The sequence below is a fragment of the Lepidochelys olivacea genome (genome assembly GCF_965140295.1).
Source record: "Lepidochelys olivacea isolate rLepOli2 genome assembly, chromosome: 1".
Taxonomy (NCBI): domain Eukaryota; kingdom Metazoa; phylum Chordata; order Testudines; family Cheloniidae; genus Lepidochelys; species Lepidochelys olivacea.
In genome coordinates this window covers 236,426,287-236,448,604 of record NC_140411.1, presented here as the reverse complement: position 1 = coordinate 236,448,604, position 22,318 = coordinate 236,426,287, and the positions used below count along the sequence as shown (strand labels likewise).

The following is a 22,318-nucleotide window of genomic DNA, read 5'->3' as shown; positions in this document are numbered from 1 at the left end:
GAGAACCTGCTGCAGGTATTAAAGACAATGGGCTCATATGTATCAGCTGATTTATTCTAGCTGAGGATCTGGCCCAGTGGCTCTTTTATAGTCTGTTACTAGCCAACACCCTATCACCTTTCCCAGTCCCTGAAACAACTGTCTGTTTTGTGGAAAACACCCAGTTTCTCATTTTTGAAAAAAGAAAAGGAGGACTTTTGGCACCTTGGAGACTAACGAATTTATTTGAGCATAAGCTTTCGTGAGCTACAGCTCACTTCATCGGATGCATTCAGTGGAAAATACAGTGGGGAGATTTATATACATAGAGAACATGAAACCATGGGTGTTACCATACACACTGTAACGAGAGTGATCACTTAATGTGAGCTATTACCAGCAGGAGAGTGGGGTGGGGGGAACCTTTTGTATTGATAATCAAAGTGGGCCATTTCCAGCAGTTGACAAGACCATCTGAGGAACGGTGGGGGTGGGGAAAGAATAAACAAGAGGAAATAGTTTTACTTTATGTAATGACCATCCACTCCCAATCTCTATTCAATCCCAAGTTAATTGTATCCAGTTTGCAAATTAATTGCAATTCATCAGTCTCTCATTGGAGTCTGTTTTTGAAGTTTTTTTGTTGAAGAATTGCCACCTTTAGGTCTGTAATCGAGAGACCAAAGAGTTTGAAGTGTTCTCCAACTGGTTTTTGAATGTTATAATTCTTGACATCGGATTTGTGTCCATTTATTCTTTTATGTAGAGACTGTTCAGTTTGGCCAATGTACATGGCAGAGGGGCATTGCTGGCACATGATGGCATATATCACATTGGTAGATGTGCAGGTGAACGAACCTCTGATATTGTGGCTGATGTGATTAGGCCCTATGACAGTGTCCCCTGAATAGATATGTAGACACAGTTGGCAATGGGCTTTGTTCCAAGGATAGGTTCCTGGGTTAGTGGTTCTGTTGTTTGGTGTGTGGGTGCTGGTGAGTATTTGCTTCAGGTTGGGGGGCTGTCTGTGAGCAAGGACTGGCCTGTCTCCCAAGATCTGTGAGAGGGATGGGTCGTCCTTCAGGATAGGTTGTAGATCCTTGATGATGCGCTGGAGAGGTTTCAGTTGTGGGCTGAAGGTGATGGCTAGTGGTGTTCTGTTGTTTTCTTTGTTGGGCCTGTCCTGTAGTAGGTGACTTCTGGGTACTCTTCTGGCTCTGTCAGTCTGTTTCTTCACTTCAGCTGGTGGGTATTGTAGTTGTAAGAATGCTTGAATGAGATCTTGTAGGTGTTTGTCTCTGTCTGAGGGGTTGGAGCAAATGTGGTTGTATCGTAGAGCTTGGCTATATACAATGAATCGTATGGTGTTGTCTGGATGAAAGCTGGAGTCATGTAGGTAGGAATAGTGGTCAGTAGGTTTCCGGTATAGGGTGGTGTTTATGTGACCATCGCTTATTAGCACCGTAGTGTCCAGGAAGTGGATCTCTTGTGTGGACTGGTCCAGGCTGAGGTTGATGGTGGGATGGAAATTATTGAAATCATGGTGGAATTCCTCAAGGGCTTCTTTTCCATGGGTCCAGATGATGAAGATGTTATCAATGTAGTGCAAGTAGAGTAGGGGAATTAGGGGACGAGAGCTGAGGAAGGATCTACAACCTATCCTGAAGGACGACCAATCACTCTCACAGATCTTGGGAGACAGGCCAGTCCTTGCTTACAGACAGCCCCCCAACCTGAAGCAAATACTCACCAGCAACCACACAACAGAACCACTAACCCAGGAACCTATCCTTGCAACAAAGCCCGTTGCCAACTGTGTCCACATATCTATTCAGGGGACATCCTCATAGGGCCTAATCACATCAGCCACACTATCAGAGGCTCGTTCACCTGCACATCTACCAATGTGATATATGCCATCATGTGCCAGCAATGCCCCTCTGCCATGTACATTGGTCAAACTGAACAGTCTCTACATAAAAGAATAAATGGACACAAATCAGACATCAAGAACTATAACATGCAAAAACCAGTCGGAGAACACTTCAATCTCTCTGGTCACTCGATTACAGACCTAAAAGTTGCAATTCTTCAACAAAAAGACTTCAAAAACAGACTCCAATGAGAGACTGCTGAATTGGAATTAATTTGCAAACTAGATACAATTAACTTAGGCTTGAATAGAGACTGGGAGTGGATGGGTCATTACACAAACTAAAACTATTTCCCCATGTTTATTCCCCATCCCCCACTGTTCCTCAGGCGTTCTTGTCAACTGCTGGAAATGGCCCACCTTGATTATCACTGCAAAAGGTTCCTGCCCCCCCACTCTCCTGCTGGTAATAGCTCACCTTAAGTGATCGCTCTCGTTACACTATGTATGGTAACACCCATTGTTTCATGTTCTCTATGTACATAAATCTCCCCACTGTATTTTCCACTGAATGCATCCGATGAAGTGAGCTGTAGCTCACGAAAGCTCATGCTCAAATAAACTGGTTAGTCTCTAAGGTGCCACAAGTCCTCCTTTTCTTTTTGCGAATACAGACTAACATGGCTACTACTCTGAAACCTGTCATTTTTGAAAAGAAGAATTATAAGGGAAACACCAGTCTCCCCAAAGTAGGTTTGCTAGAAAAATGGATTGCAAATGTACAATGTAGTTCAGCATATGCCATGAAAATTGGGAGCCATTCTTGACAGCACTCCTCTCCATTAAAAAATAGAAGTGTCCCAGGCTTTGAAGAATTACAACTCTGTACAAATTCTAAGTGTCATCAAAAAGTAATTGTATTTAAATTTAGAAAAACACACACAATATGGTTGCAGTATGTTTAATAGGTTTTCTCCATGTGCTCAATGTTGATATTTAAAGAAAGGCCAGTTAGACATGTGTGGTGTTTCCAGCTGTAAATCAAGCTCATAATCAAGCGTGAAAGAATTACACGTTAAACTTTGCATCAGTTGACTTTCTTCCCACCATTGACAACTTCTTCACATGAAATCTGAGATGTCGTGCTGTGAAGGAGAGAGAACTGCCATCTCTGGTTAATCCACTTGTTATCTCAGGAATGTGCACACACCTTGGTTTTGAGATAACGATGGGAGTGGGGAGATCAAATATTTGATAGCTGAGCACTGAACTATGTGTACCTTGTTAGGAAATGCAGAGAAGCTGGAAGTGAGGCATTCATCAAAGTTTAACTGTTTACTCTTTGTGTTTCCCTTTTCTCAAAAGGGAGATGATTCAGTTAACCATATCTTGGATTCTCAGAGAAACTAGGCACCTGGAAACAAATTCAACATGGATATAACGTCTTAGAAATTGACTGTGGATCTTCAGTAATGTTCATGAACTAATTATTTCTCAAATGTAGGTCTCCGCTGTCTAGTCACATCAGTGTGCATAACAAGTCGCATGCATTATCAATTATTCTTTTATTATAGGACCAAATCCTATAGTAAAGGAATTTTGCTGCACTCGGGATGACTGAAAAAGAACTTGAGTGTTTGGCTCATACAATGGATCTTGCTAGAAAACTAACTCTTCCATCAGAGCACCGGGGGGGGCCTCCTCTCTTTCTCTCCCCCCCCCCTTCGCTCCCCCAAAAGAAATGTAGCAAAGGGACATGTGCGGAGGATCTTGCATTTTTGAACGACCCTACATTGACACATTCATTACAACATTCCCAACGAAATGAGTGACTATGGCCTGAAGCTCGGCAGGTCAAAGAAACACAAAAGTAGAGTCGCCCAGCTTATTTATAATGAAAGAAAGGCAAAATTCATAAGAAAATTAGTTTGACAAGCCAACCCTTGCTCTGAAAAGGTAAATCCTGTCCCCTTGTATAAGGTGGCTAGTTGCTAACAAGCTAATAATGATGATAAAAATCACAAATGATTTGCATACATGATGCGGGGGAAAAAACAGTATGGAAAAAGGTGATTTTATTTTCAAGCTTCCAAGATGGCAATGTAAACTACAGGACTGGAAGGTGGGCATTACTTTAGGAAGTCCTCATACAGCATGCTTTGTAAATTCAGGGTATTCTTTATAGCAGATTATTCTTGTGTTTGAGCTCCGGAATGGTGTATAGTAGTTTTTATATGAAGGCTGAATTGATGCCATGCTACCTTTTCGTGCTGGTCTGCTATAAAAAGTGAAATGGTGAAAGGAGATGGCTCCACAGTACAATATTTTTCTTCTAATGTTTGCAGTTGCCTTTGATGCTTCCCTCCACTTTCTCCCCCCATATTCATGTAATTAATGTATCACACAGAAGTAACAAATTTTTGTCATCTCTAGGGTGATGAAGAGGCGAGCCTTGGCCTTCCTATAAGTCCTTTCATGGATCGCTCAGCACCCCAGTTGGCACACCTTCAGGAATCCTTCATTTCTCACATTGTGGGTCCACTATGTAATTCCTATGACTCAGCAGGACTGATGCCAGGGAAATGGGTGGAAGATAGCGATGAGTCAGGAGATACTGATGAGCAGGAAGAGGAAGAAACAGCAGAAATGGAAACGTGTGAAAATTCCGAGTCAAGTACGTTGTTTGCACTCTATATCTTTCAGTGGGGCTGATTTCATTTCATGGGCTACCCTTCAGCAAAAGTTAACAATCCCCTGTATGAAAGCTTAGAGTTTCTCCTGGTCAGCCATAACCTGAATTTCTCTGGAACTGGACTAGCTGAACTGTCCCCTAAGCGATTTAACAGGTAGCCACACATTTTGGGAGTGGCGAAGCTTCTAAAGACTTCACAGACAACGCTTCTAGTAGGTCGTTAGGTTGCCTGACCTGCATCTGCAATTTTTAGACTGTTTCATGGATGGTTTTTAAAGGACTATAATTTTTTCTCCAATGGAAGGTGTGGGTGTGACAAGATCTTCATCTTTTTGATATGTTTTTTGTACAGTGCCTGGTACGATAGGCCCCAGTTCCCTGATTGGGACCTGTAGATGCTACCACAATGTAAATATTTTTTTAATGGTGGAAATATTTGAGAACACATCTTCTTGTGGAAGGGGGTCCAGTTTGCTGTATTTGTGGTAGTGCTGTGCATTGCCATGTAAGAGATTTGGGTTTGTATCAGCTCCAAGGAATTTTTCGTGACCCTCAAACCTCTGGCCAATCCATAAGTAATACTGATAGACTCTGAAACCCATCCAGTCCTCTGCTGAAAGCATGATTGTAGCAGTGATTGGCCTGTTGGAAGGAAGCTTTGGTAGTCTACAAGGGGGTGTGCAGGACCCTGTGAAAAATGGTTTGAAGAGATAAGTTAATTTGTAGCCTACGTCTCTTGGCAGTTTCCCTTTAAATTAATCCAGCATCTCAGCCCTTACCACCTTTAGCCTTCCTGCCTCTCTCAGGCTCAGGGCGCCCCCTCCAGAGGCATCAGGGAGTCGATAGGCCCACTGTACATATTGTCAGGTAGCCTGCCTTACGGCTGCACACTCACCCAAATAACAATTCAAACCTCTGAAAGAGGATTGAGCCAACTACCAGTCAGCTGGGAGCCCAGGCTTCCTGGCAGGAGTGAACAGCAATATTCTGTGGCTCAAACCCTGTGAGTGCGAGCAGAGCAATTAACAGTCTATGGCTTCAGCCTCCTGGCTGGGGCAAGTAGCAACCAACTAGATCTCAGCAATTGTAGATGAGCAATTAAACAGTCTCCATTGACTACTTTCTGGCCTAAAGGTTAGCGCACAACCAGTCCCGCGTATGGGGTTGGTGGCTAGGGGGACCCAGGTCCACCCTAGTCCACCAGGTTCCAGCCCAGGGCACTAGAAGTGGTGGGAGATCCTGCCACAGGGTCATCAAAGAAACATGTGATCGCTGCCTTGCATCCGGCAGCACAGCCGTATCAAAGTCTTGTTTCCCTGGGCTACTTCCCACCAGTTCCTGCTGGTGCCGCTTTGTCACCGCTGGGATCTGGTTCTCAGTCTCGTGGTCAGGTGGCCCTTCCTCCAGTCTCTCCCTTGGCCTTCTGTCTCCTGGGGAAGTGGTTTGCCTTTTCTTTCTGCTCCCAGTCATGGGCTTGACTGAGGACTCAGCTCCCTGGGAGAGAGGTCTGCCTCCTTCCCTGGTCCAGCCCAACTGACCTGCAGGGCCCTGTTCTTATACTTCCTGCCCACCCCTGCACTTCCTGTGGAGGGGGGTGGGGTGGGGTTAGCTGCACCCACCAGGGGGACTTAACCCCCTCTGTACTGGAGGCAGACCACTCTGCCTCATTACACCACCTCTTTTCTGTTCCTCCCCGTTCTGCATTCTCTTTTCCCATTTTATTGGTGTTCCTTTCCCTTCTGTTTCGCTTCCCTTTTTGGCATCCAATCTGAGCCTTCCCCAGTTCTCCAACTCAACTTTTTACTAGGAAGGAGGACTGGATCTAGGAGAGGGAGAGGAAGCCATCAGAGTTCTAGTACAATATTAGTAATATTTACTACTTGTATAGGGCTTGTCACCTAAGAATCTCAAAGTTCTTCACAAAGCAGGGTCAGTATCATTCCCATTTTGTATATGCAGAACTTATGATGTGAGAGGTTTAGGGACTTATTTAAGATCAAAGAGAAAGAAAGTCAATATCAGAGCTCAGAATAGAACCAGGGTCTTCTGACTTCCAGTCCAGAATTCTATCTACTAAATCATACGGCCTCTTCAACCACACGAGTGATGCCGTAACTTGTAACTAGTAAACCACTGTTCTCATTCACTTTGAGTCCTTTTCATAAATGCATTATGTCCATATGAACATATAGGAATTGCCCTACTGGCCAGACAGGTGGGCTTTGTAGTATAGTATCCTGTTTTAGTAGTGGTCAGTACCATGTGCTACAGCGAAGATTGTTTGCAGTATTGTTGTAGCTGTGTGTGTCCTAGGATATTAGACAGAGACGGTGGGTGAGTAATATCTTTTTTGGACCAACTTCTGTTGGTGAGAAAAACTTTTGAGCATATACAGCCCTCTTCTTTTTCAGCAGAAGATTGACAGTTATGGAATTATCTGATGAGAGGGGAAGTTTCTTCAGTTAGTGATTCACTTATGCCCTAGAGCATTACACTTTATATCTGTTACATTTATTAAAAAATAATCCTAATTAATGTGACTGTGGGTATTGTCATTATCCATGAAATTGTCTAGACTTTTTTTGGAATTCTGTTTCTCTCTTGGCCTCAGTGACATCACATGGCAGTAAGTTACACAGGTTAATTATGTATTGTGTCTTAATGTATTATGTATTAATTTTGTTGTCTTTCACTTCCATTGAATATCACTTTGTTCTTTTATGAGAAGAGGTCAGTAGAGCAACTGATTCACATTCATCTGCTGTCATGCTTCCCATCCTGCTAGAATTGTTAGTTCTCTCTGAAGTTCCTCATTGTCTTCTGTACTCTTGATTATCGTTAATAATTTTGTGTCATCTGCAAATTGTCACATCCCTGTTTCACTCACTTTTTCAGATTACTAATAAATGTATTAAACAATACTGGTCCTGATACAAAATAATGGGATGCTGCTAATCTTTTGCCATATTGAAAAATACCCATTTATTCTTACTTTTTGTTTTCTCACTTAATTTCTATAACATGACAGTATTTTACCTCTCACCAGGTGGCTAGTTAGTTTCCTTTGTAGACTCTTGGGAGGAGCTATTCAAAGGCTTTTTGAAGGTACAAATAAATTCTTCCTACCAGTTTTCCTTTAGCCTCTATTTTGTTGGCATGCTTAAAAAACTATGACAGATTAAAGAGACACAATTTTACTTCATGAAGGCCATATTCATTTGCTATGTTCATCCAGGAGTTTTACAAGAATTCTGTTTTAATTATCATCTCATCCAGTTTTACTGACACTGAAATGATGCTTCATAGCCTGGGCCATTCAAAATGCCTTTTTAAAATAAAGATGTCTACTGCATCTGCTACCATTCCATCCTCTGGTGTAGTTGCTGATTTCAGTGACAGATTACATATTTTTTAACAGTAATTTTAAATTCCTTAAGCAATCTAAGGTGTTATACTGTCTGGGCCTGTAGCTTCAACATACCAGTTTGTTCTATCATCTCCTCTTTTGACACATCAGTCCCTCATCTTTAATCCCTGAAAAGTCTAAATCTAGGGTAGGTATCTCTTCAACATTGTCTACACTGATATATCCATTTACAAGATTACAAACATTGGTCAGGTATTTAGATCTGTTTTCAGTGTCATTTTGAATATTCCAGGCTCTTTCAGCACAACACAAAGGAGATCTCCTGTTATCAAAGGGATTTCTGCATCTGATTTGCCCATATATGTCAAATAATTAGAGAGAGAATTTTTTTTTTACCACATTCAGGACAACTCTAAGTGAAATACCTTTGAGAAGATGGAAAGGGGAAATTATTGTAGAAGGCCTTTCATTGTAGTCAAGGTAATTCATTAGACTGTTTTAGATAATTGGTCTTTAATAAAATTAACTAGTGTATTGTCTGACCTGCAAACAATTGATGTAGCTTAAAAACAAGAAATATTTTGTTATATCTGAGCAGGTAACTACCAACAAGTCCCGTTGTGAATTTAAAAGTTAAACTGAATCAATCCTTATTGGGTTCAAACAAAATCTCAAGCCATAACAAATGCTTTATGATCTCTGCTGAGAGCTGCAAGATTTGGGGTCACAGAAAACCTGGGATAGAATGTTCTAATATGGTGTATTGGTGGTATAGAGGTTTCTTATTTTATTAAACCTGAAAGTTTCCTACAGGGAACCAAGAGCTTTTTAATGAAGGATTGAGCTGGATTTGGGCTGCGCTGCAGTGAAAAGCTCTTTGTTTCCACTTCAAAAGCTTCAAAGACTCAACATTTTGGCTCCCGACACAGACATGCTTTAGGCCACCTGCAAACTCTCATTTACGCAAATTTATTTGGTACAAAACATTCCTGTACGTCACTCTGTTTTTTTTTTCAGTAGAATTCCTGAAGTGGTTTATTATTTAAGTTCTATAGCTGCCACTGCCATTCTTCGTGATTGGTGGAAAACTTCAGGCTTTGTGTTGAACGGAATTTTATCTGTCACAACTCTATCACCATCAGACTACAGGACTGTCTACAATAATGGGCTGTCACCCAGGGCAGGAAAAAGTTTGTGGTGCAAGTGACTCTGATGATGGGAAGTGGCAAATATAGTTTGTAGTATAATAGCAGCTTGATGCCTCAAAACTAGAAAGAAGAAAACTCCAAGGTTATGATATTATTTGCCATAGGACTTCACTTCTCAACTGTCCAAACTCAATTGTCATAACTATAGCAACGCTGCACTATATTGTGTGAAACCTAGATTTGGATTTTTCGCTTGCTGCGTCAGTGGAGCTCAAGCCCATTGCAATAGCAAGGTAACGGGTAGAGCAGATCTTTAAGAGGAAGGGATCATAGGTGCTATTTTGTTGACTAATGTATAGAACATTTATTACTTGCCTTCTCCCCTCCCATAGTTCCTGTCAGCGCATAGGTAATGTGTAAAGAAAAGAAAACAAATATTTCATAGCGTGGTGAAGGGTCTTAAATTGGTCAGCCTGAAGCTGGCCACATTTGCTGTCAAAAAGAGCACATAGTATGCCCAGATGAGTCAGGGGAGACGTGCACTTTGTAATATTTTTACTGGCAGTATATAATTGAGCCACTAGATGTCTTTGTGTGCTGTACAGTGTCCTGGACAGGGTGTGCTCCTTGGCAAACAAAGGACACAAAGCTGGGACTCAAACTGTGTGAAAGTTGCCTTGATTTTTTTTCCCTGTAGTTGTACTTTTTTAAAAAATAAACAACTTTTAATTAAGATGGACCCTTGATTGCATATATCATGACTCTTGCTCTGTCCATCCCACCCTCACCCCCTTCTCTCTCTTCCCTCCCAAGAAAACAATACAGTAATTCGGTCTAATATTTTACAGGAAAGAAAAAGTTCAAGCGGAGGAAAATCTACTGCCAGATTACTCAGCATCTGCTTCAGAACCATAAAATGTGGAAGAAAGTAATTGAAGATGAGGAAAGGATAGCTGGGACAGAAAAGCAAGGTCTAGAACAATCCACACTGCACCAATCCTCGGAACAAATTCAGGCCATCAGGGAAGAGGAGGAGGAGAAAGGGAAACCCAAAGGGGAGGAGGAGGACACAGCTATAGAACTGAACCAATGACAATATTTTCAACAGTATTTTAAGACAGATTGACTTGTGCACAGACTCCTTTTCAAGCCAGCACAACATTTAGACACAACACTGTAGAAATACGGGATAATGCGCCTACAGCAGTTTGATTTGTTTCTCTTTCCTTTGTATGGTGAGGTACATTGTTTAAACTCCTATGCTCAAGAAGCTTTCACACTGCAACACTGGCTTTTATAGACTTTCTTAAAGGGGCAAGGGGAGGGTGGAATTATATACATAGCTGGTCATTGCCTGCGCACTTCAGCAGAATACATGTAACGATATATTATGGTCACTGTGATATTACAGAAGAAAGTTGTCCAAGGAAATGCTGCTCCTAAAGCACATTTGCAGTTAACTGTAAGGTACCAGTTAAGTAGATTTTGCTCTTAAAGCTGAGGGATAAAAGTTCCAAAGCTTTCTCAGAATGTTAATACATCCTGCTAACATATATGTGGGGGAGAAGAGGGCGTGCGCGCTTGTGTGTATTTGACTGGATGTACTATAATGTAATGTAGTTTGAGTTTTTATCAGACTAGGTCTAGCACATGGCTTGTGAACAAACACAAGGCCCCAATCCTAGGAAATTTGGGTTGGTGTGGAAAGTGGAGCCCTTCGTAAGGAGCTCTGCATTTTCAGTGGCCAATGAAGCCTCCTTTTGCAGCCTGGTTGCACCACTGTCTTTCATCAGAAGCTTTGCAACTCTCACTGCTGACCTGGCACCACTTGGCAGCACCCTGTGACTGAACTCCTAACCACCTGCCACGTTGGCACTTTCCAGACTGCCAGTGAAAGGAATGTGCTTGGAATCCATCGTACCCAAAGTGCGGGTTATTATAGGGCACACTTTGTTACTCCTCGTTAAAGAAACTGTGCCTTTGAATGAGTTAGTGGTTTCAGGGAGCACTGTGTGCGTGAGAGAGAGAGACACCATGCATGCTTGGAAATTAATCACACACTGTCGCTTCCTCCCTCCCCCAGCCTTACGTTTCCGTGTGTCAGTGGCCAAACACATTGTGAAATGAAGCTAAATTGTCATCTTTCATGTGCAGCAGGAGGGGATATGTGAAGCCATGCAGTTCCTTGGGCTCAAAAGGCAATGTCTTTGTGATGCTCCCACAGAAGAGTGGGATGAGGAAACAGCTGTTTGTCCATGTTTGCTAGATGCTTGTATGCCTCAGCAGCCACCCACACCAGCTTCAGAGAGTGCCGTTTTTCAGCACAGGGTGCTGAATGGGAGCAGTTTGCAGCTGACATTCTGCTTAGATGCAGCGTACTCCATCCATACTACTTTATGTTTACGCTGGGGGGGGAGGGGGAGATCAGGCCTGTAGTAGAGCAGATCATTTTTTGTTTGTTTCTCTGTCGTTTAAGCTGTGAGCCAAACGTCTATTTAAAAGGTTGATATTCACTTTCAATATTTTATTTCATGATATTATATTTGTCAATGATTAGTTATCTAGATGTAAATATGGAGAAATTTTTATGGGTTCCTGTAGATAATGAAATCTTTAAGAAAAAGGGGGGGAAAAGGGAAATGTTTTTGTAAAGGTAATTTTTTTAAAAACAAACCATTTTTATACAGTGTAGCCATTTCCAAGCCCATCAAATAAGGTCTTGAGTAGTTGAGTAGTTATGGGAAGCCACTGGTCTACAGGAGCAAGACACTGACATATTAATGTTTGTTGTTTTGGGCTGGTAGCCTCAGCCATTACCTTGGTAATTAAGGATTTACCAGAAATCTTTTGGTCTCCAAAAAAGAATCTGAGTTCATGATCTCCCAACAAAGGTGGACCAATGATGTATGCCATTGTAAAATCTGAGACTGCAGACCTTATTCTTCAACAGAGCTTGAGGAGGGCTGCTTGGATGAATAAGAAATACGTAAGTAAAGGTTTCAGTAACAGCCCCATTCTGTTTTAACTTAAGTCTCTGATCTCTCCATTGCTCACCCCCTTGTATTTACCACCTCTTCACAGTATTTTATTGACTCATTAGTACTTCTTGGGAAATAACAGAGAACATTCTGTTTCTAAACCAGTCTGCATGTGTGTTATCACTTCTGTATTTTTCTCCAATTCAGTCTGCAGTTCGGGTCTCTTTGTTTCTTGTGGGTTCATCTTCTCTTTATCTTTCCTTCCCCCTTCAAATAGTAGGAAGACACACTCCACTGTTAGTGACAGCATGATTATAGAGCATGACTTCAGGTGGGAACAGCAATAGAAAGAGTTGATTAATGCTAAAAAAATCAAAGACCATGATTTAATTTTTTTTAAGTAAGGGAAATTCATAATTCAAAAGCATAATTCTTCCAAAACAAAATGGAATGCCTCTCAAAGTTTTCTCCGAAGCACCAGCAGGTCTCCAACAATTCAAACTTGCACTGTTTCGAAGTCCATTCAGTCACCTGTGTCTATCACTTAATATTTTTGCACCAATTATATACCAGGTTGAAGAGCTTTCTCACAGCATTTAACACGTCCTTTAATATTACTTAATAAAAATCAAACTCACAGACACTAGAATTTCACATCCCAACTGATGGTGAAAATCTATGGTTTTAAGTGCACAATGATCAGAGTTGGAATTTACTTTTTTAAAAATACCAATGATAAAAAAAAAAACACCTTGGTAAAAACAAAAGCCAGGCTTCAAAGGTGCTAATAAATTGTACAGCTGTTATAATAAAGAGGGGAGGCATTCCAAATACAAGCTTGAATTCTGCAAATCTTTTACTCCTGCACATAATCCTGTTAGATTCCTTGTATAAGTATGGGCTACTCACTCAAGCAAGAGTGCAGAACTGGGCCTCTGAAAAAGTGTTCTTTAAAATGTACCTAGAGGAGAACTTTAAGTTATATCCTGAATTGTCATCATTCTGGTTGCTACTCAGCAATATTAAAATCTGTTTCCAATTCATTGAGCTTACTTCCTGTAGTGCCAGTGAGGCTGTTACAAATTACTACATTACTACACAAGCCTATTTGTGGGTGCAATTAGACAAACTCAGGTCTTTTTAAATGAAGGAATTGCTGGCAGGCTTAGAACAGGAATGGTGAACATTATCCAAACTGTAGAGCAGGAGGCAGTACTAGTGAAAGCAAAAACAGCTGGGGCTGGTTAACCTGATAATTTGCTATCTGTGGTGATGTGCAGAATTCGTAGGTATTAGTAAAACACCAACTGCATCTAGTAACAAACCAGGTGACATTCTTGCATGCCACATTGCTACTAGCAGAACCCGACTTTAGTAGACAGCGTCCCACTTGTAAATCTTACCCATTGTCTTTGGAATTGTGTTTCCACCAAGAAATTGTTATCAGGAAACTTCCCAGGCATGTTTTACCAGTAAAAAGTAGGCTTGTATTAGTGTGTGCATACAGTTTTGCTTTCGTTTATAGTAGATAACAAAGCAAATAGTTGATTATCCAGGGATTTATGTCCTGGTCTTGGCCCAAAAGAGAGGGAAGAACCAAAACTTTCAACCAGAAGTTTCAGCAGCCCTTTCGAAGGCCAGGCCATTTTGATTTCCTACTTTCTACAGCCCTTTGGTGTTCTGAAATCCAGATAAACCACAGCCTGGGCAATAACTTTGAAACAAAACCAAGTAAATTGCATTGCATCAGCAGTGTTCAGTTTTCAGGTAGAATATCAATGAATGTTTAAAGTGTTGCTATGAGATTCCAGTATGCACAGTATACAAATTGTTTGTTTAATACTGAGGAAACCAAAGACCTTTTCAAGAATGTTTCTCAGTAGAAATAATAATTAAAAATTACATTCTTATGGAATTCCATACTTTGGGGGAGGCAGGCCATGTCTCAAGTTCTACATTCTTTTTAAAAAGAGAGTGAGAATAGGTTATGACTTCCAATATTAAATTAGAACCCTCATTCCCTTGTTAAATTTGTTTTCTCCATTGTAATCACTAACTGATTTAGCAGTCTGGGCAGCCACCATTGTGAAGAGAAGTACGCTGAATGGCCTTGTATGAATTACATGGCAAGCCTTTCTTTTCTCCATCTTCTGGTTATGCTATCCAGCCAGTTGCTGCTGGTTCATCCTTACTGATTTTAAATCTAGTTTGTGGGTCAGCAGACATGTATTTTGTATTCCTCCCCCAACACACAGAAAATAGAGATTAGATAAAAACCCAGAACTATTTATCTTTCCGTTTGAATGGTACCTACTCTGAAATCATCCCGACTTTGAACCAAAACCTTCCCATCTCTAGAAATAACCATTCTGATTGTGCCCAGATGATCGTAATCTAGGTCTAATCCTAGTGGGAACTTGACCACACACTAAAAGTTTTGATCCAAATGCAAAACACCTATTGCCACATCTCTTGGAAAATCAGCTCCTGCCCTTGATGCAAAACCAGTGTTAGATTTTTCAGGTGATGGAAATCCAGTGGCAATCAGGGATTCCAATGTGCTCTTGAAAAGAGTTCAAATCTCTCTTTTCTGTGGGTGAGATTCACTCTTTGCAGAAATATTTAGAAGTCTCTGTGCACCCCCAAAGCTCTCTTTTGAGCACTTAAGTGGAGTATAGGCATTGTGCTTGCCCTCTTAGGGGTGAATTTCATCTTCTGAGAATAGCTCGTTCCCAGTGAGGATATATTTTTTGTGACTGCGTTTGTTAAAATATAAGGAATAAATGCTGTAGTCCTTACTCAGAAGAAATTCTCATGGTCATCAATGGACGAAATCCTGAGACTGCATCATTTTGGTGGTTCATCGGGAATTTTGCCCAACTAAGGGCTTAAGGTAGCAATTTTCAGAAGTGTCCAAGTGGCTTAGAAGCTTAATAGCCAGAATTTCAAAGGTATTTAGGCATCTAATAAGATTTTCAAAGGCACATAAGCAGGTTAGGTGCCGAACTCTCATCAATTTCAATGGAAAACAGGCATCTATCTCATTTAGGCTTTTTTGAAAATCCCACAAGATGCTTGTTTGCATCTTTGGGTGCCTAAATACCTTTGAAAACCTGACCCCAAAGCCCATTTTCAAAAGTGACTTAGGCGCTTATGTCCCATTCACTTTCAATGAGATTTACGCCCCTAAGTGTTTGTGGCTTCTGAAAATGGGGCTTCAGAACCTATGCCACATTAGTCAATTTTTAAAAATTTTTACCCTTATAAAAAAATTGAGTGAAGATTTTCAGTTTGCCCCAAAAATATGAATGAAGTCATTAATAGGTATAAATAGTAATTGCCTGCCCTGCCTTACTCTGAATAGGGCCTTAACCTGCACCACTGACGTCAATAAGAGCTTTGTTATTGACGTCAGTCAGCAAAGAATCAAGTCCATAGTGCCACTGATTTCCCCAGGACTGCTTGAGAAGTAAGATGCTAGTCAACATGAATGTAGTTGGCAGAATCGGGCTGTGAGTGAGTCAGTACCCAGATTAAAGTACAGGGCAGCTTGCCAACTCATACCACACTTTACGTTCTTGTAACAAAGTAAGATGCAAGCTGAGATGCAACTGTGCTTTGATTCATCCTAGATATTAACAATGAAATAGAAACTATGCAGTAAAGTTTGGTTTACACTCAGATAGAACAAAAAGACAGTTGGCAACTACTATGCTTCCTTCCCTCCAGTGAAGAAGAGACATTTGACAATTTTTTGGCATAAATTTGGTGGCTGGATATACTAGTATTTTTTTGCCCTGTGCATATTGGTGGGGTTGAGATGCACATATGTCCTGTAACCAAGCATAAAGGTTTCTGTTCAAGTGTGAGTGATGTGAGACAGGAATCACTTGAAAATTTTTATGATACATTGATGGAAAAATAAATTGGCTCCAAGGCATGCACATGGTTTTATCTACAGCCAAGTGTGGACCTTTTTGTTGCAGCAGAGAACAGTCTATACAGTGCAACTAGGGGCTGAGCACCAAGAGTCATTCAGTCTTTCCAGCCTTGGATTGGGATATTTGCCTGAAAACTTGGGTGTCCCCCAGCTGGCAGCATGGTGTTGACGTAATTAGTCCTAAAGTTGATGGGATTTTAAACATAGGTGGAGACTGTTAAATTGGCAACCCCAGGAAAGAAAGGAAACCTAGTCAAGTTCCAAATAGACTTTATACAATGCAGCTGGTTTTTACTTTTCATTCAAAACAGGGAGTAATCCTTTGGAGAGAATCAAGCATTGGGTTTCAAGTAGTACTGTTTGACAGTCAGTCAAACATCAACAAATGCGCTAGAGACGATTTTTCCCCCTCCCTCCCTCAAACTTAGAAGGAGTAATCCTCCTTTACATTTTTGTAATGAACCCACAAATGTAGGAGCCTTTTGACATCTGAGTTATCACTCTTTACAGATTTGCTGGCAGCATTTGTCAAAGAACCAGGCAATCTGAAGGAGATGGGGTTGGGGGGAAGAGGAGATATCATTTTTTGGTGTTTTTTGGACAGTATCCATCCCTCTGCAAGAAAATAAATTGAAATAATCATAGGCCTTGTACAGTAGTCAGCCTTAAAAATGTGCCAATTTATCTTCTATAAATAGAGATGGTTACCACTGTATTTGTGTTATTTCTTATACTTAAGCTTGGTGAAAATTGATGTTTGTTTATTTATAGTATTGATGTTTATTGTTAAGCATATTTTTAGATTTTTATCCATTTAATTTCTCTCAGTTTGTAAAGTTATAGGGGAAATCAAGCAATAATTATGTAATGACAGTAACACCGAGATTCAAAATGTTAAAGTATTATAACTGTTAAAACACAAATTAACATCATACATCAAAATACATAAAGTAAATATCCTTAAATCAAACTTTAGTAAGTTCTCAAGCAGCATTTTTCTTACCTTTCCTATCTGTACATTTTTATTATCAATAGAAATATTTTCTCATCAGTTTGTGTGTGTGTACAGGTGAAAACAATGTTTGCCGACATTTACTGATAAAAATCAAATCCTTCCAAGCCTACTTATCTCTAGTATCTAAAATTGGCCAGTCTTAACGGTGACCATTATAGTTGCAATCAACCAACCTTGTCCATGGTCTCCTTGTCCACTTTTTACGAAGTAACTTAGAGACACTGGAACTAGGTATGTAAGTCTGTTGTCAAATAAGCCTTTACTCGCTATGAGGGGAGGAAAAAAAAAATATGGTGCCCATTTTAATCCATATTTTCAAACGGCTGCTCTGGGTAATTTATGTTTTCACAATTCCCAATGTATGCTTCACAAAGCAGTATGTTCATGGCGTGAAAATTGCACGGTAGGCTGTAGCTGTTGAACTGATTGCTGCCAAGCTACATGAGCAACCTGAAATGGTTCTTATGATATACAGTATGTGGGCATCAAGACCCGCATCTAGGTAATGGTGAAAATTTTGCTGCATACAAAGTATTGCATTTTTGCATTTAAAAAACAAACTGGGAGAAACAACAGCAGTTTTGTCTTAAAACTACGTCCAGATATAAAAGTAAACATGAAGCACTCTGTAATAGTCAAAGCTAAGGTGCATTTGTGAATGTAGTTGCCTTTTCGTTTCTTGGTTCAAAAAGTAAATCCAGCTGAGATCAAATAAGCAAAAAGTCCTTGTGTGGTCACAGTAAGCCATATGCATTAACTTCCACCTGTTTCAACTTCGAAAGGAAGCTATCATTGCACCTGGTAGCTGTAGGTGGTATGGGGCCAGAGGTTGGGGCTATGGACAAAAGAAATGATTTGAGGGATTTGGAAGAGGTAGGGTGTCTACACAGTAGTTGGAGAAATATCTCAGGATAGAACAGTCCAACTCTATGCCAACCTTAACTTGGTTTGTTCTTAGTATTGCTCTGAAGTAAATGGACTTAAATGTTCCATTCTTCAACAATGTCTTCCTTTACGACAATGAACACTCACAAACTATTACTTAATGTGAATTAACAGTTACAGTTTGCTTTTAAATATATATTGAAAATAGTTGAGTTTTTCCCCCAACTCTAATAGTTTTGTCCAGCATGTGTAAACGAATCCATGTCTGGAATGTGAAAAACAATGAGAAAATGGTTAATGGTTTGCCATACTTGTACATAAAGTTTTAGGTTGAAAGTCCCATCCATCTATTAATGCTTTCCCTCCTCCTCCTTTCAAGATTTCTGTCGATCCTGAAGCATATAACTAAAATCTATATTACAGCAAAGGTTCAATTTTAAGTATTTATTAACATTAATACAGTACTACAGATTAGTATCTTAAAAGATCAAAGACAGCATTTGTAAATGTTATATAATGTCAGTGGTACTTTTATATTTTGATTTTTGTTAATATATATTTGGTCATTACTTCAAACACTCAACCTGTTTTTTTTTTAATCAATATAAAATGTTTGCATGAGGAAAAAAGAATCTTAGTTCACAGTCATATTTTTAAAATTGTAATTCATACTGTAGCTTTGTTTGCTTAACTGATAACATTTTCACTGATGGGTGGCAGTTTATTTTTGATAGAAAAAATATCTAGTACTAATGTTCAAACAAATATAATTTTAAATTTTTGCATCACCAAAAATACTGGAAACTAGTATCATTCAAAATGACTTAAAGAGATCATTTTCCAATATGGTTTCATCACCTGGACTATAAATGAAATCCAGTGCTACCTCTGTATAATACACACACATGCAAACATGCCCTCCCAAACCACCCCATTCAAAATAAAATGTTCTTCAGAATTAGATGAATCTTGGTGAATGTACTTGTGAAATCAGCTCATCAAAGTCAAAATATTTTCTGAATGACAATTCTGGCGAGGATGATGTAGTTGAAATAGCTTGATCCTTGCTATGCTTGGGGCCAAATTCTACAAACCCTGGTACACCCAAATCTCACCTTGAAGTCAATGGAGTTATTTGGCTACAAAAAGAGTAAAAGTTTGGTCCGTTGGGGGGATGGTTAATAACTTTGGATCTTACCTTATGAGGTGCAGACCTCAGCATCTTGAAGAATCATTCATTTTTGATGTATAATCTAATCCCTAATCAATTCTGGCTGCAAGTTTTTCAGTGAATCACAACTGTGATTTTAAAGTAATCCATCCATAATGTTTTCACTTGACGGGGTAACCTATTTTTATAAGGTAATATTTGATATATGTGTGTGTGTGTGTTATCTTGGGGATTCCTACGCAGCAATATTTTTAAAAAGAACTGCCAACCAAAGTGGCAATGCAGAAAAGTGCCATTTTGTGCATGATTTGTACATGCCAACTTTTAACACAGTGTTCTTTTCACCAAGTACTACATGCATTAATTTATATTTATATATTGTCAATATTGTTGTAACCAAACTTCTCCTTTTTAAGCACTTCAAGAACAAGGCCTTGTATTTTTAGGTGATGATCTTTCACAGACAGACTAATTCTTTTCCTTTTACTAGTATCTTGCACTCAAGACATGTAGCAATACTTAATATATTCCCTTCACAAGTATTTGTTAAGTGATTTAGTTAATGGCGGATAAATGTTTTGTACAAAATAGATTCTGTACAGGAAAAAAATCTTTTAGATAAACATTATTTATTTTTACTGTTTTGTAAGTTAGACACTATAATGAAGCTCCTTTTTGCCAGAATTACTGGAAGTGCCTCTTGGTAAAATGTATAATACAGTAAATATGTATTCAAAATTATTAGAAATACTTGTCACAAAATGAACAATGTGGATGTTGCAATGTGAAGACAAATGTACAACATAAATATAATTCTGTGGTATTAGACTTGTTGTGGTTCTTTTTCCTTGAACAGAGCTGAATTCAGCTACCCACCTTTCTCTGTAAGAACTGTCACACTGCAAGAGACCAATGCTCCCTCTAGGCTCTGATCCAAACCCACTGAAGTCAATGGAAAGGTTCCAATGGGTTTTGAATCAGGTCCTGAGTGACGTGTCTCATCTCCAACAGCAGCCAATGCCTCATGTTTCAGAGGAAGGTGTAACACCCCATACGTGTCTAACTAACAATACTATGCATTGGGGAAAGAATTCTTCCTAGCCCCTTTCTTATCAATATATGCCTGTTAGCATTGACTTCTTCCATAGGATTATTCACATGCTTTTAAAGTTAAGCATGTACTTCAGCAGCTTGCTGAATAGGGGGCTTAATGCAGGTGCTGGGTTTTATTTTTATAGTGGATGTCAGCATTGACCTCTATAATTTTGGTTATTTTCATTTATTATTTTAGAGCTTTCAGCAAAGCTCTAGGTGGTTTTCAGTAGAGAGAGAAAGTCGCTACCCCAAAGAGTTCACATTATAAATCATTGACAAGGAGCAGGGAAGTGACAAACAGTTGGGAGGGAATGGGGAAAGGAGAAGCAAAGGTTACAGCAATAAGGTCACATGGATATTCAGTTTAGGCATGTGCCTGTGTTTCTGTCTCCAGACTTTGAATCATTCTTGTAGCTCTTCTCTGAACCCTCTCCAGTTTTTCAACAACTGTTTTAAAATGTGGACACTAGAACTGAAATCTCACCAGTGCTGTATACTAGGTAATATCACATCCCTTCTCTGACTTGATATTACCTAGTTTACATACCTAAGGATTGTGTTAGTCTTTTTAGCCACAGCATTGCACTAGAACTTATGTTCAGTTGGTTATCTACAATAGCCCCAAAATTCTATGTAGAGTCACTGTGTTCCCATCCTATGCTTGGTAGTATTAAAATATCAGTTTCCCCAACCAGTTCAGACTGCTGTGCATCAGTGACCTGGCCTCGTCAATTTTACCAGCCATGATTTTATACTTTCTTCCAGGTCAGTGAAAAAAAATATGTAATAGCTTTTGGCTAAGAAGCAATCTGTGCAGTTCCTCACCAGAAATATCCCTATTCAATGATTCTCCATTGAAAATTATATTTTGAGAACTATTAGTTTTAAATCCACTTAATAAGGACCATATTGATTTTTATATGCTACTTTTAATAAGAATGTTGTACAGAACTGAGCCAAATGCCTTACAAAAATTCAGGTACATTATTTCAACACTGTTACCTTTATAAACCACACATGTAATCTTGCCAAAGAATGATATCAAGTTTGTTTAACCTATTTGTTGAAACCAAATTGTTTGGCATCCTCTCATTCTTTTATTAATGGAATATGGTATCAATCATTCCATTATTTTTTCCAGGTTTTGTATCAGACTATAATTTCCTTGGTCACATATTTTATTTTTAATCTGTGTAACATTAATTTCTCTGTCATCTAAAATATTCCCATTTTTCCAAGATTATTAACAATTAACATCAAAGATCTAGAGAACTCTTCAGTCAACTCCTTTACAACTTATGGGCATAATTATGGGCATAAATTGCAGAATTTGGATCGAGTTTTTGAACTCCCTAAAGTTCTGGTATTTTTGGATCTGAAATTTTGGCCCAGCCCAGGGAAAGGAGGGAGGCTCACTTGCTAGTTTGGATCTGGATCCAGGTTTAGATTTTTGAACACCCCAAAAAGTTTAAAGATATTTGTTTCGGGTGGGGTCAGGGAGATGTTAGTCAAGTCCAATTTGAAAGATGAGTAAAAATCTATTCCAATACAAAGATAGCTAATGAATCCCTTTTCAGTCTATCCTCAACGTGTAACCAGTACGTTCCACTGCTTTGAGCACTGAGTGAATTGTGCAAAGTACACAACATGAGGGTATAAAAAAGCCTTTTAATTAAAAACTCTTCATCACAATGACTATGCTATCAGAATAAAAGCGCACTTCTTGTTTGAGATATTAAAACACTCTGGATCTCTTCACATAGCAAGAGGTTCTCATGAAAAGAGATGAGCAATAAAATATATAGAGAGGCAGCCAATCAGTTAGTGAGACCACACACGAACATGCTGCTTCTACTAACCTGGGAAAACAAATGAGGCCATGACGCACAGATAGCGCCAGCTCAATTAAATGTAGCAATTTCCAGAGTGTTCAGCTTACGCTCAATTACACAGGCAAATCCACTTGCCTGAAACCACTTAGATTTTTTTTCTTTTACTAAAAAAAGAACACCCAGCAAGCGGATGCTTTTAAAAAAAAAGGTTTTTTAGTTTGGGCTATAATTTTATCAATACAGCACAAAACAGACATCGGAAACAAGATGGTAACGGTGCAAAAAGTGACTTTGAAGACTGCTAGTTCTGCTGCTGGGAAGCCTGGGATTTCTTCTTCATTTA

At 39.5% G+C, this 22,318-nt stretch overlaps 1 protein-coding gene across 1 annotated transcript in view; it reads left to right on the top strand.

Annotated features, from left to right (window-relative positions):
- The window catches only part of PDE3A (phosphodiesterase 3A), a 364,936-nt gene extending 353,357 nt beyond the window's left edge, over positions 1 to 11,579 (top strand). The window contains exons 15-16 of the mRNA XM_084643244.1: positions 4,286 to 4,526; positions 9,908 to 11,579. Of these exons, the coding sequence (XP_084499370.1) occupies positions 4,286 to 4,526; positions 9,908 to 10,152 (486 nt within the window). The 3' untranslated portion in view covers positions 10,153 to 11,579. The remainder of the gene's footprint in view (positions 1 to 4,285; positions 4,527 to 9,907) is intronic.
- The last annotated feature ends 10,739 nt before the right edge of the window (positions 11,580 to 22,318 follow it).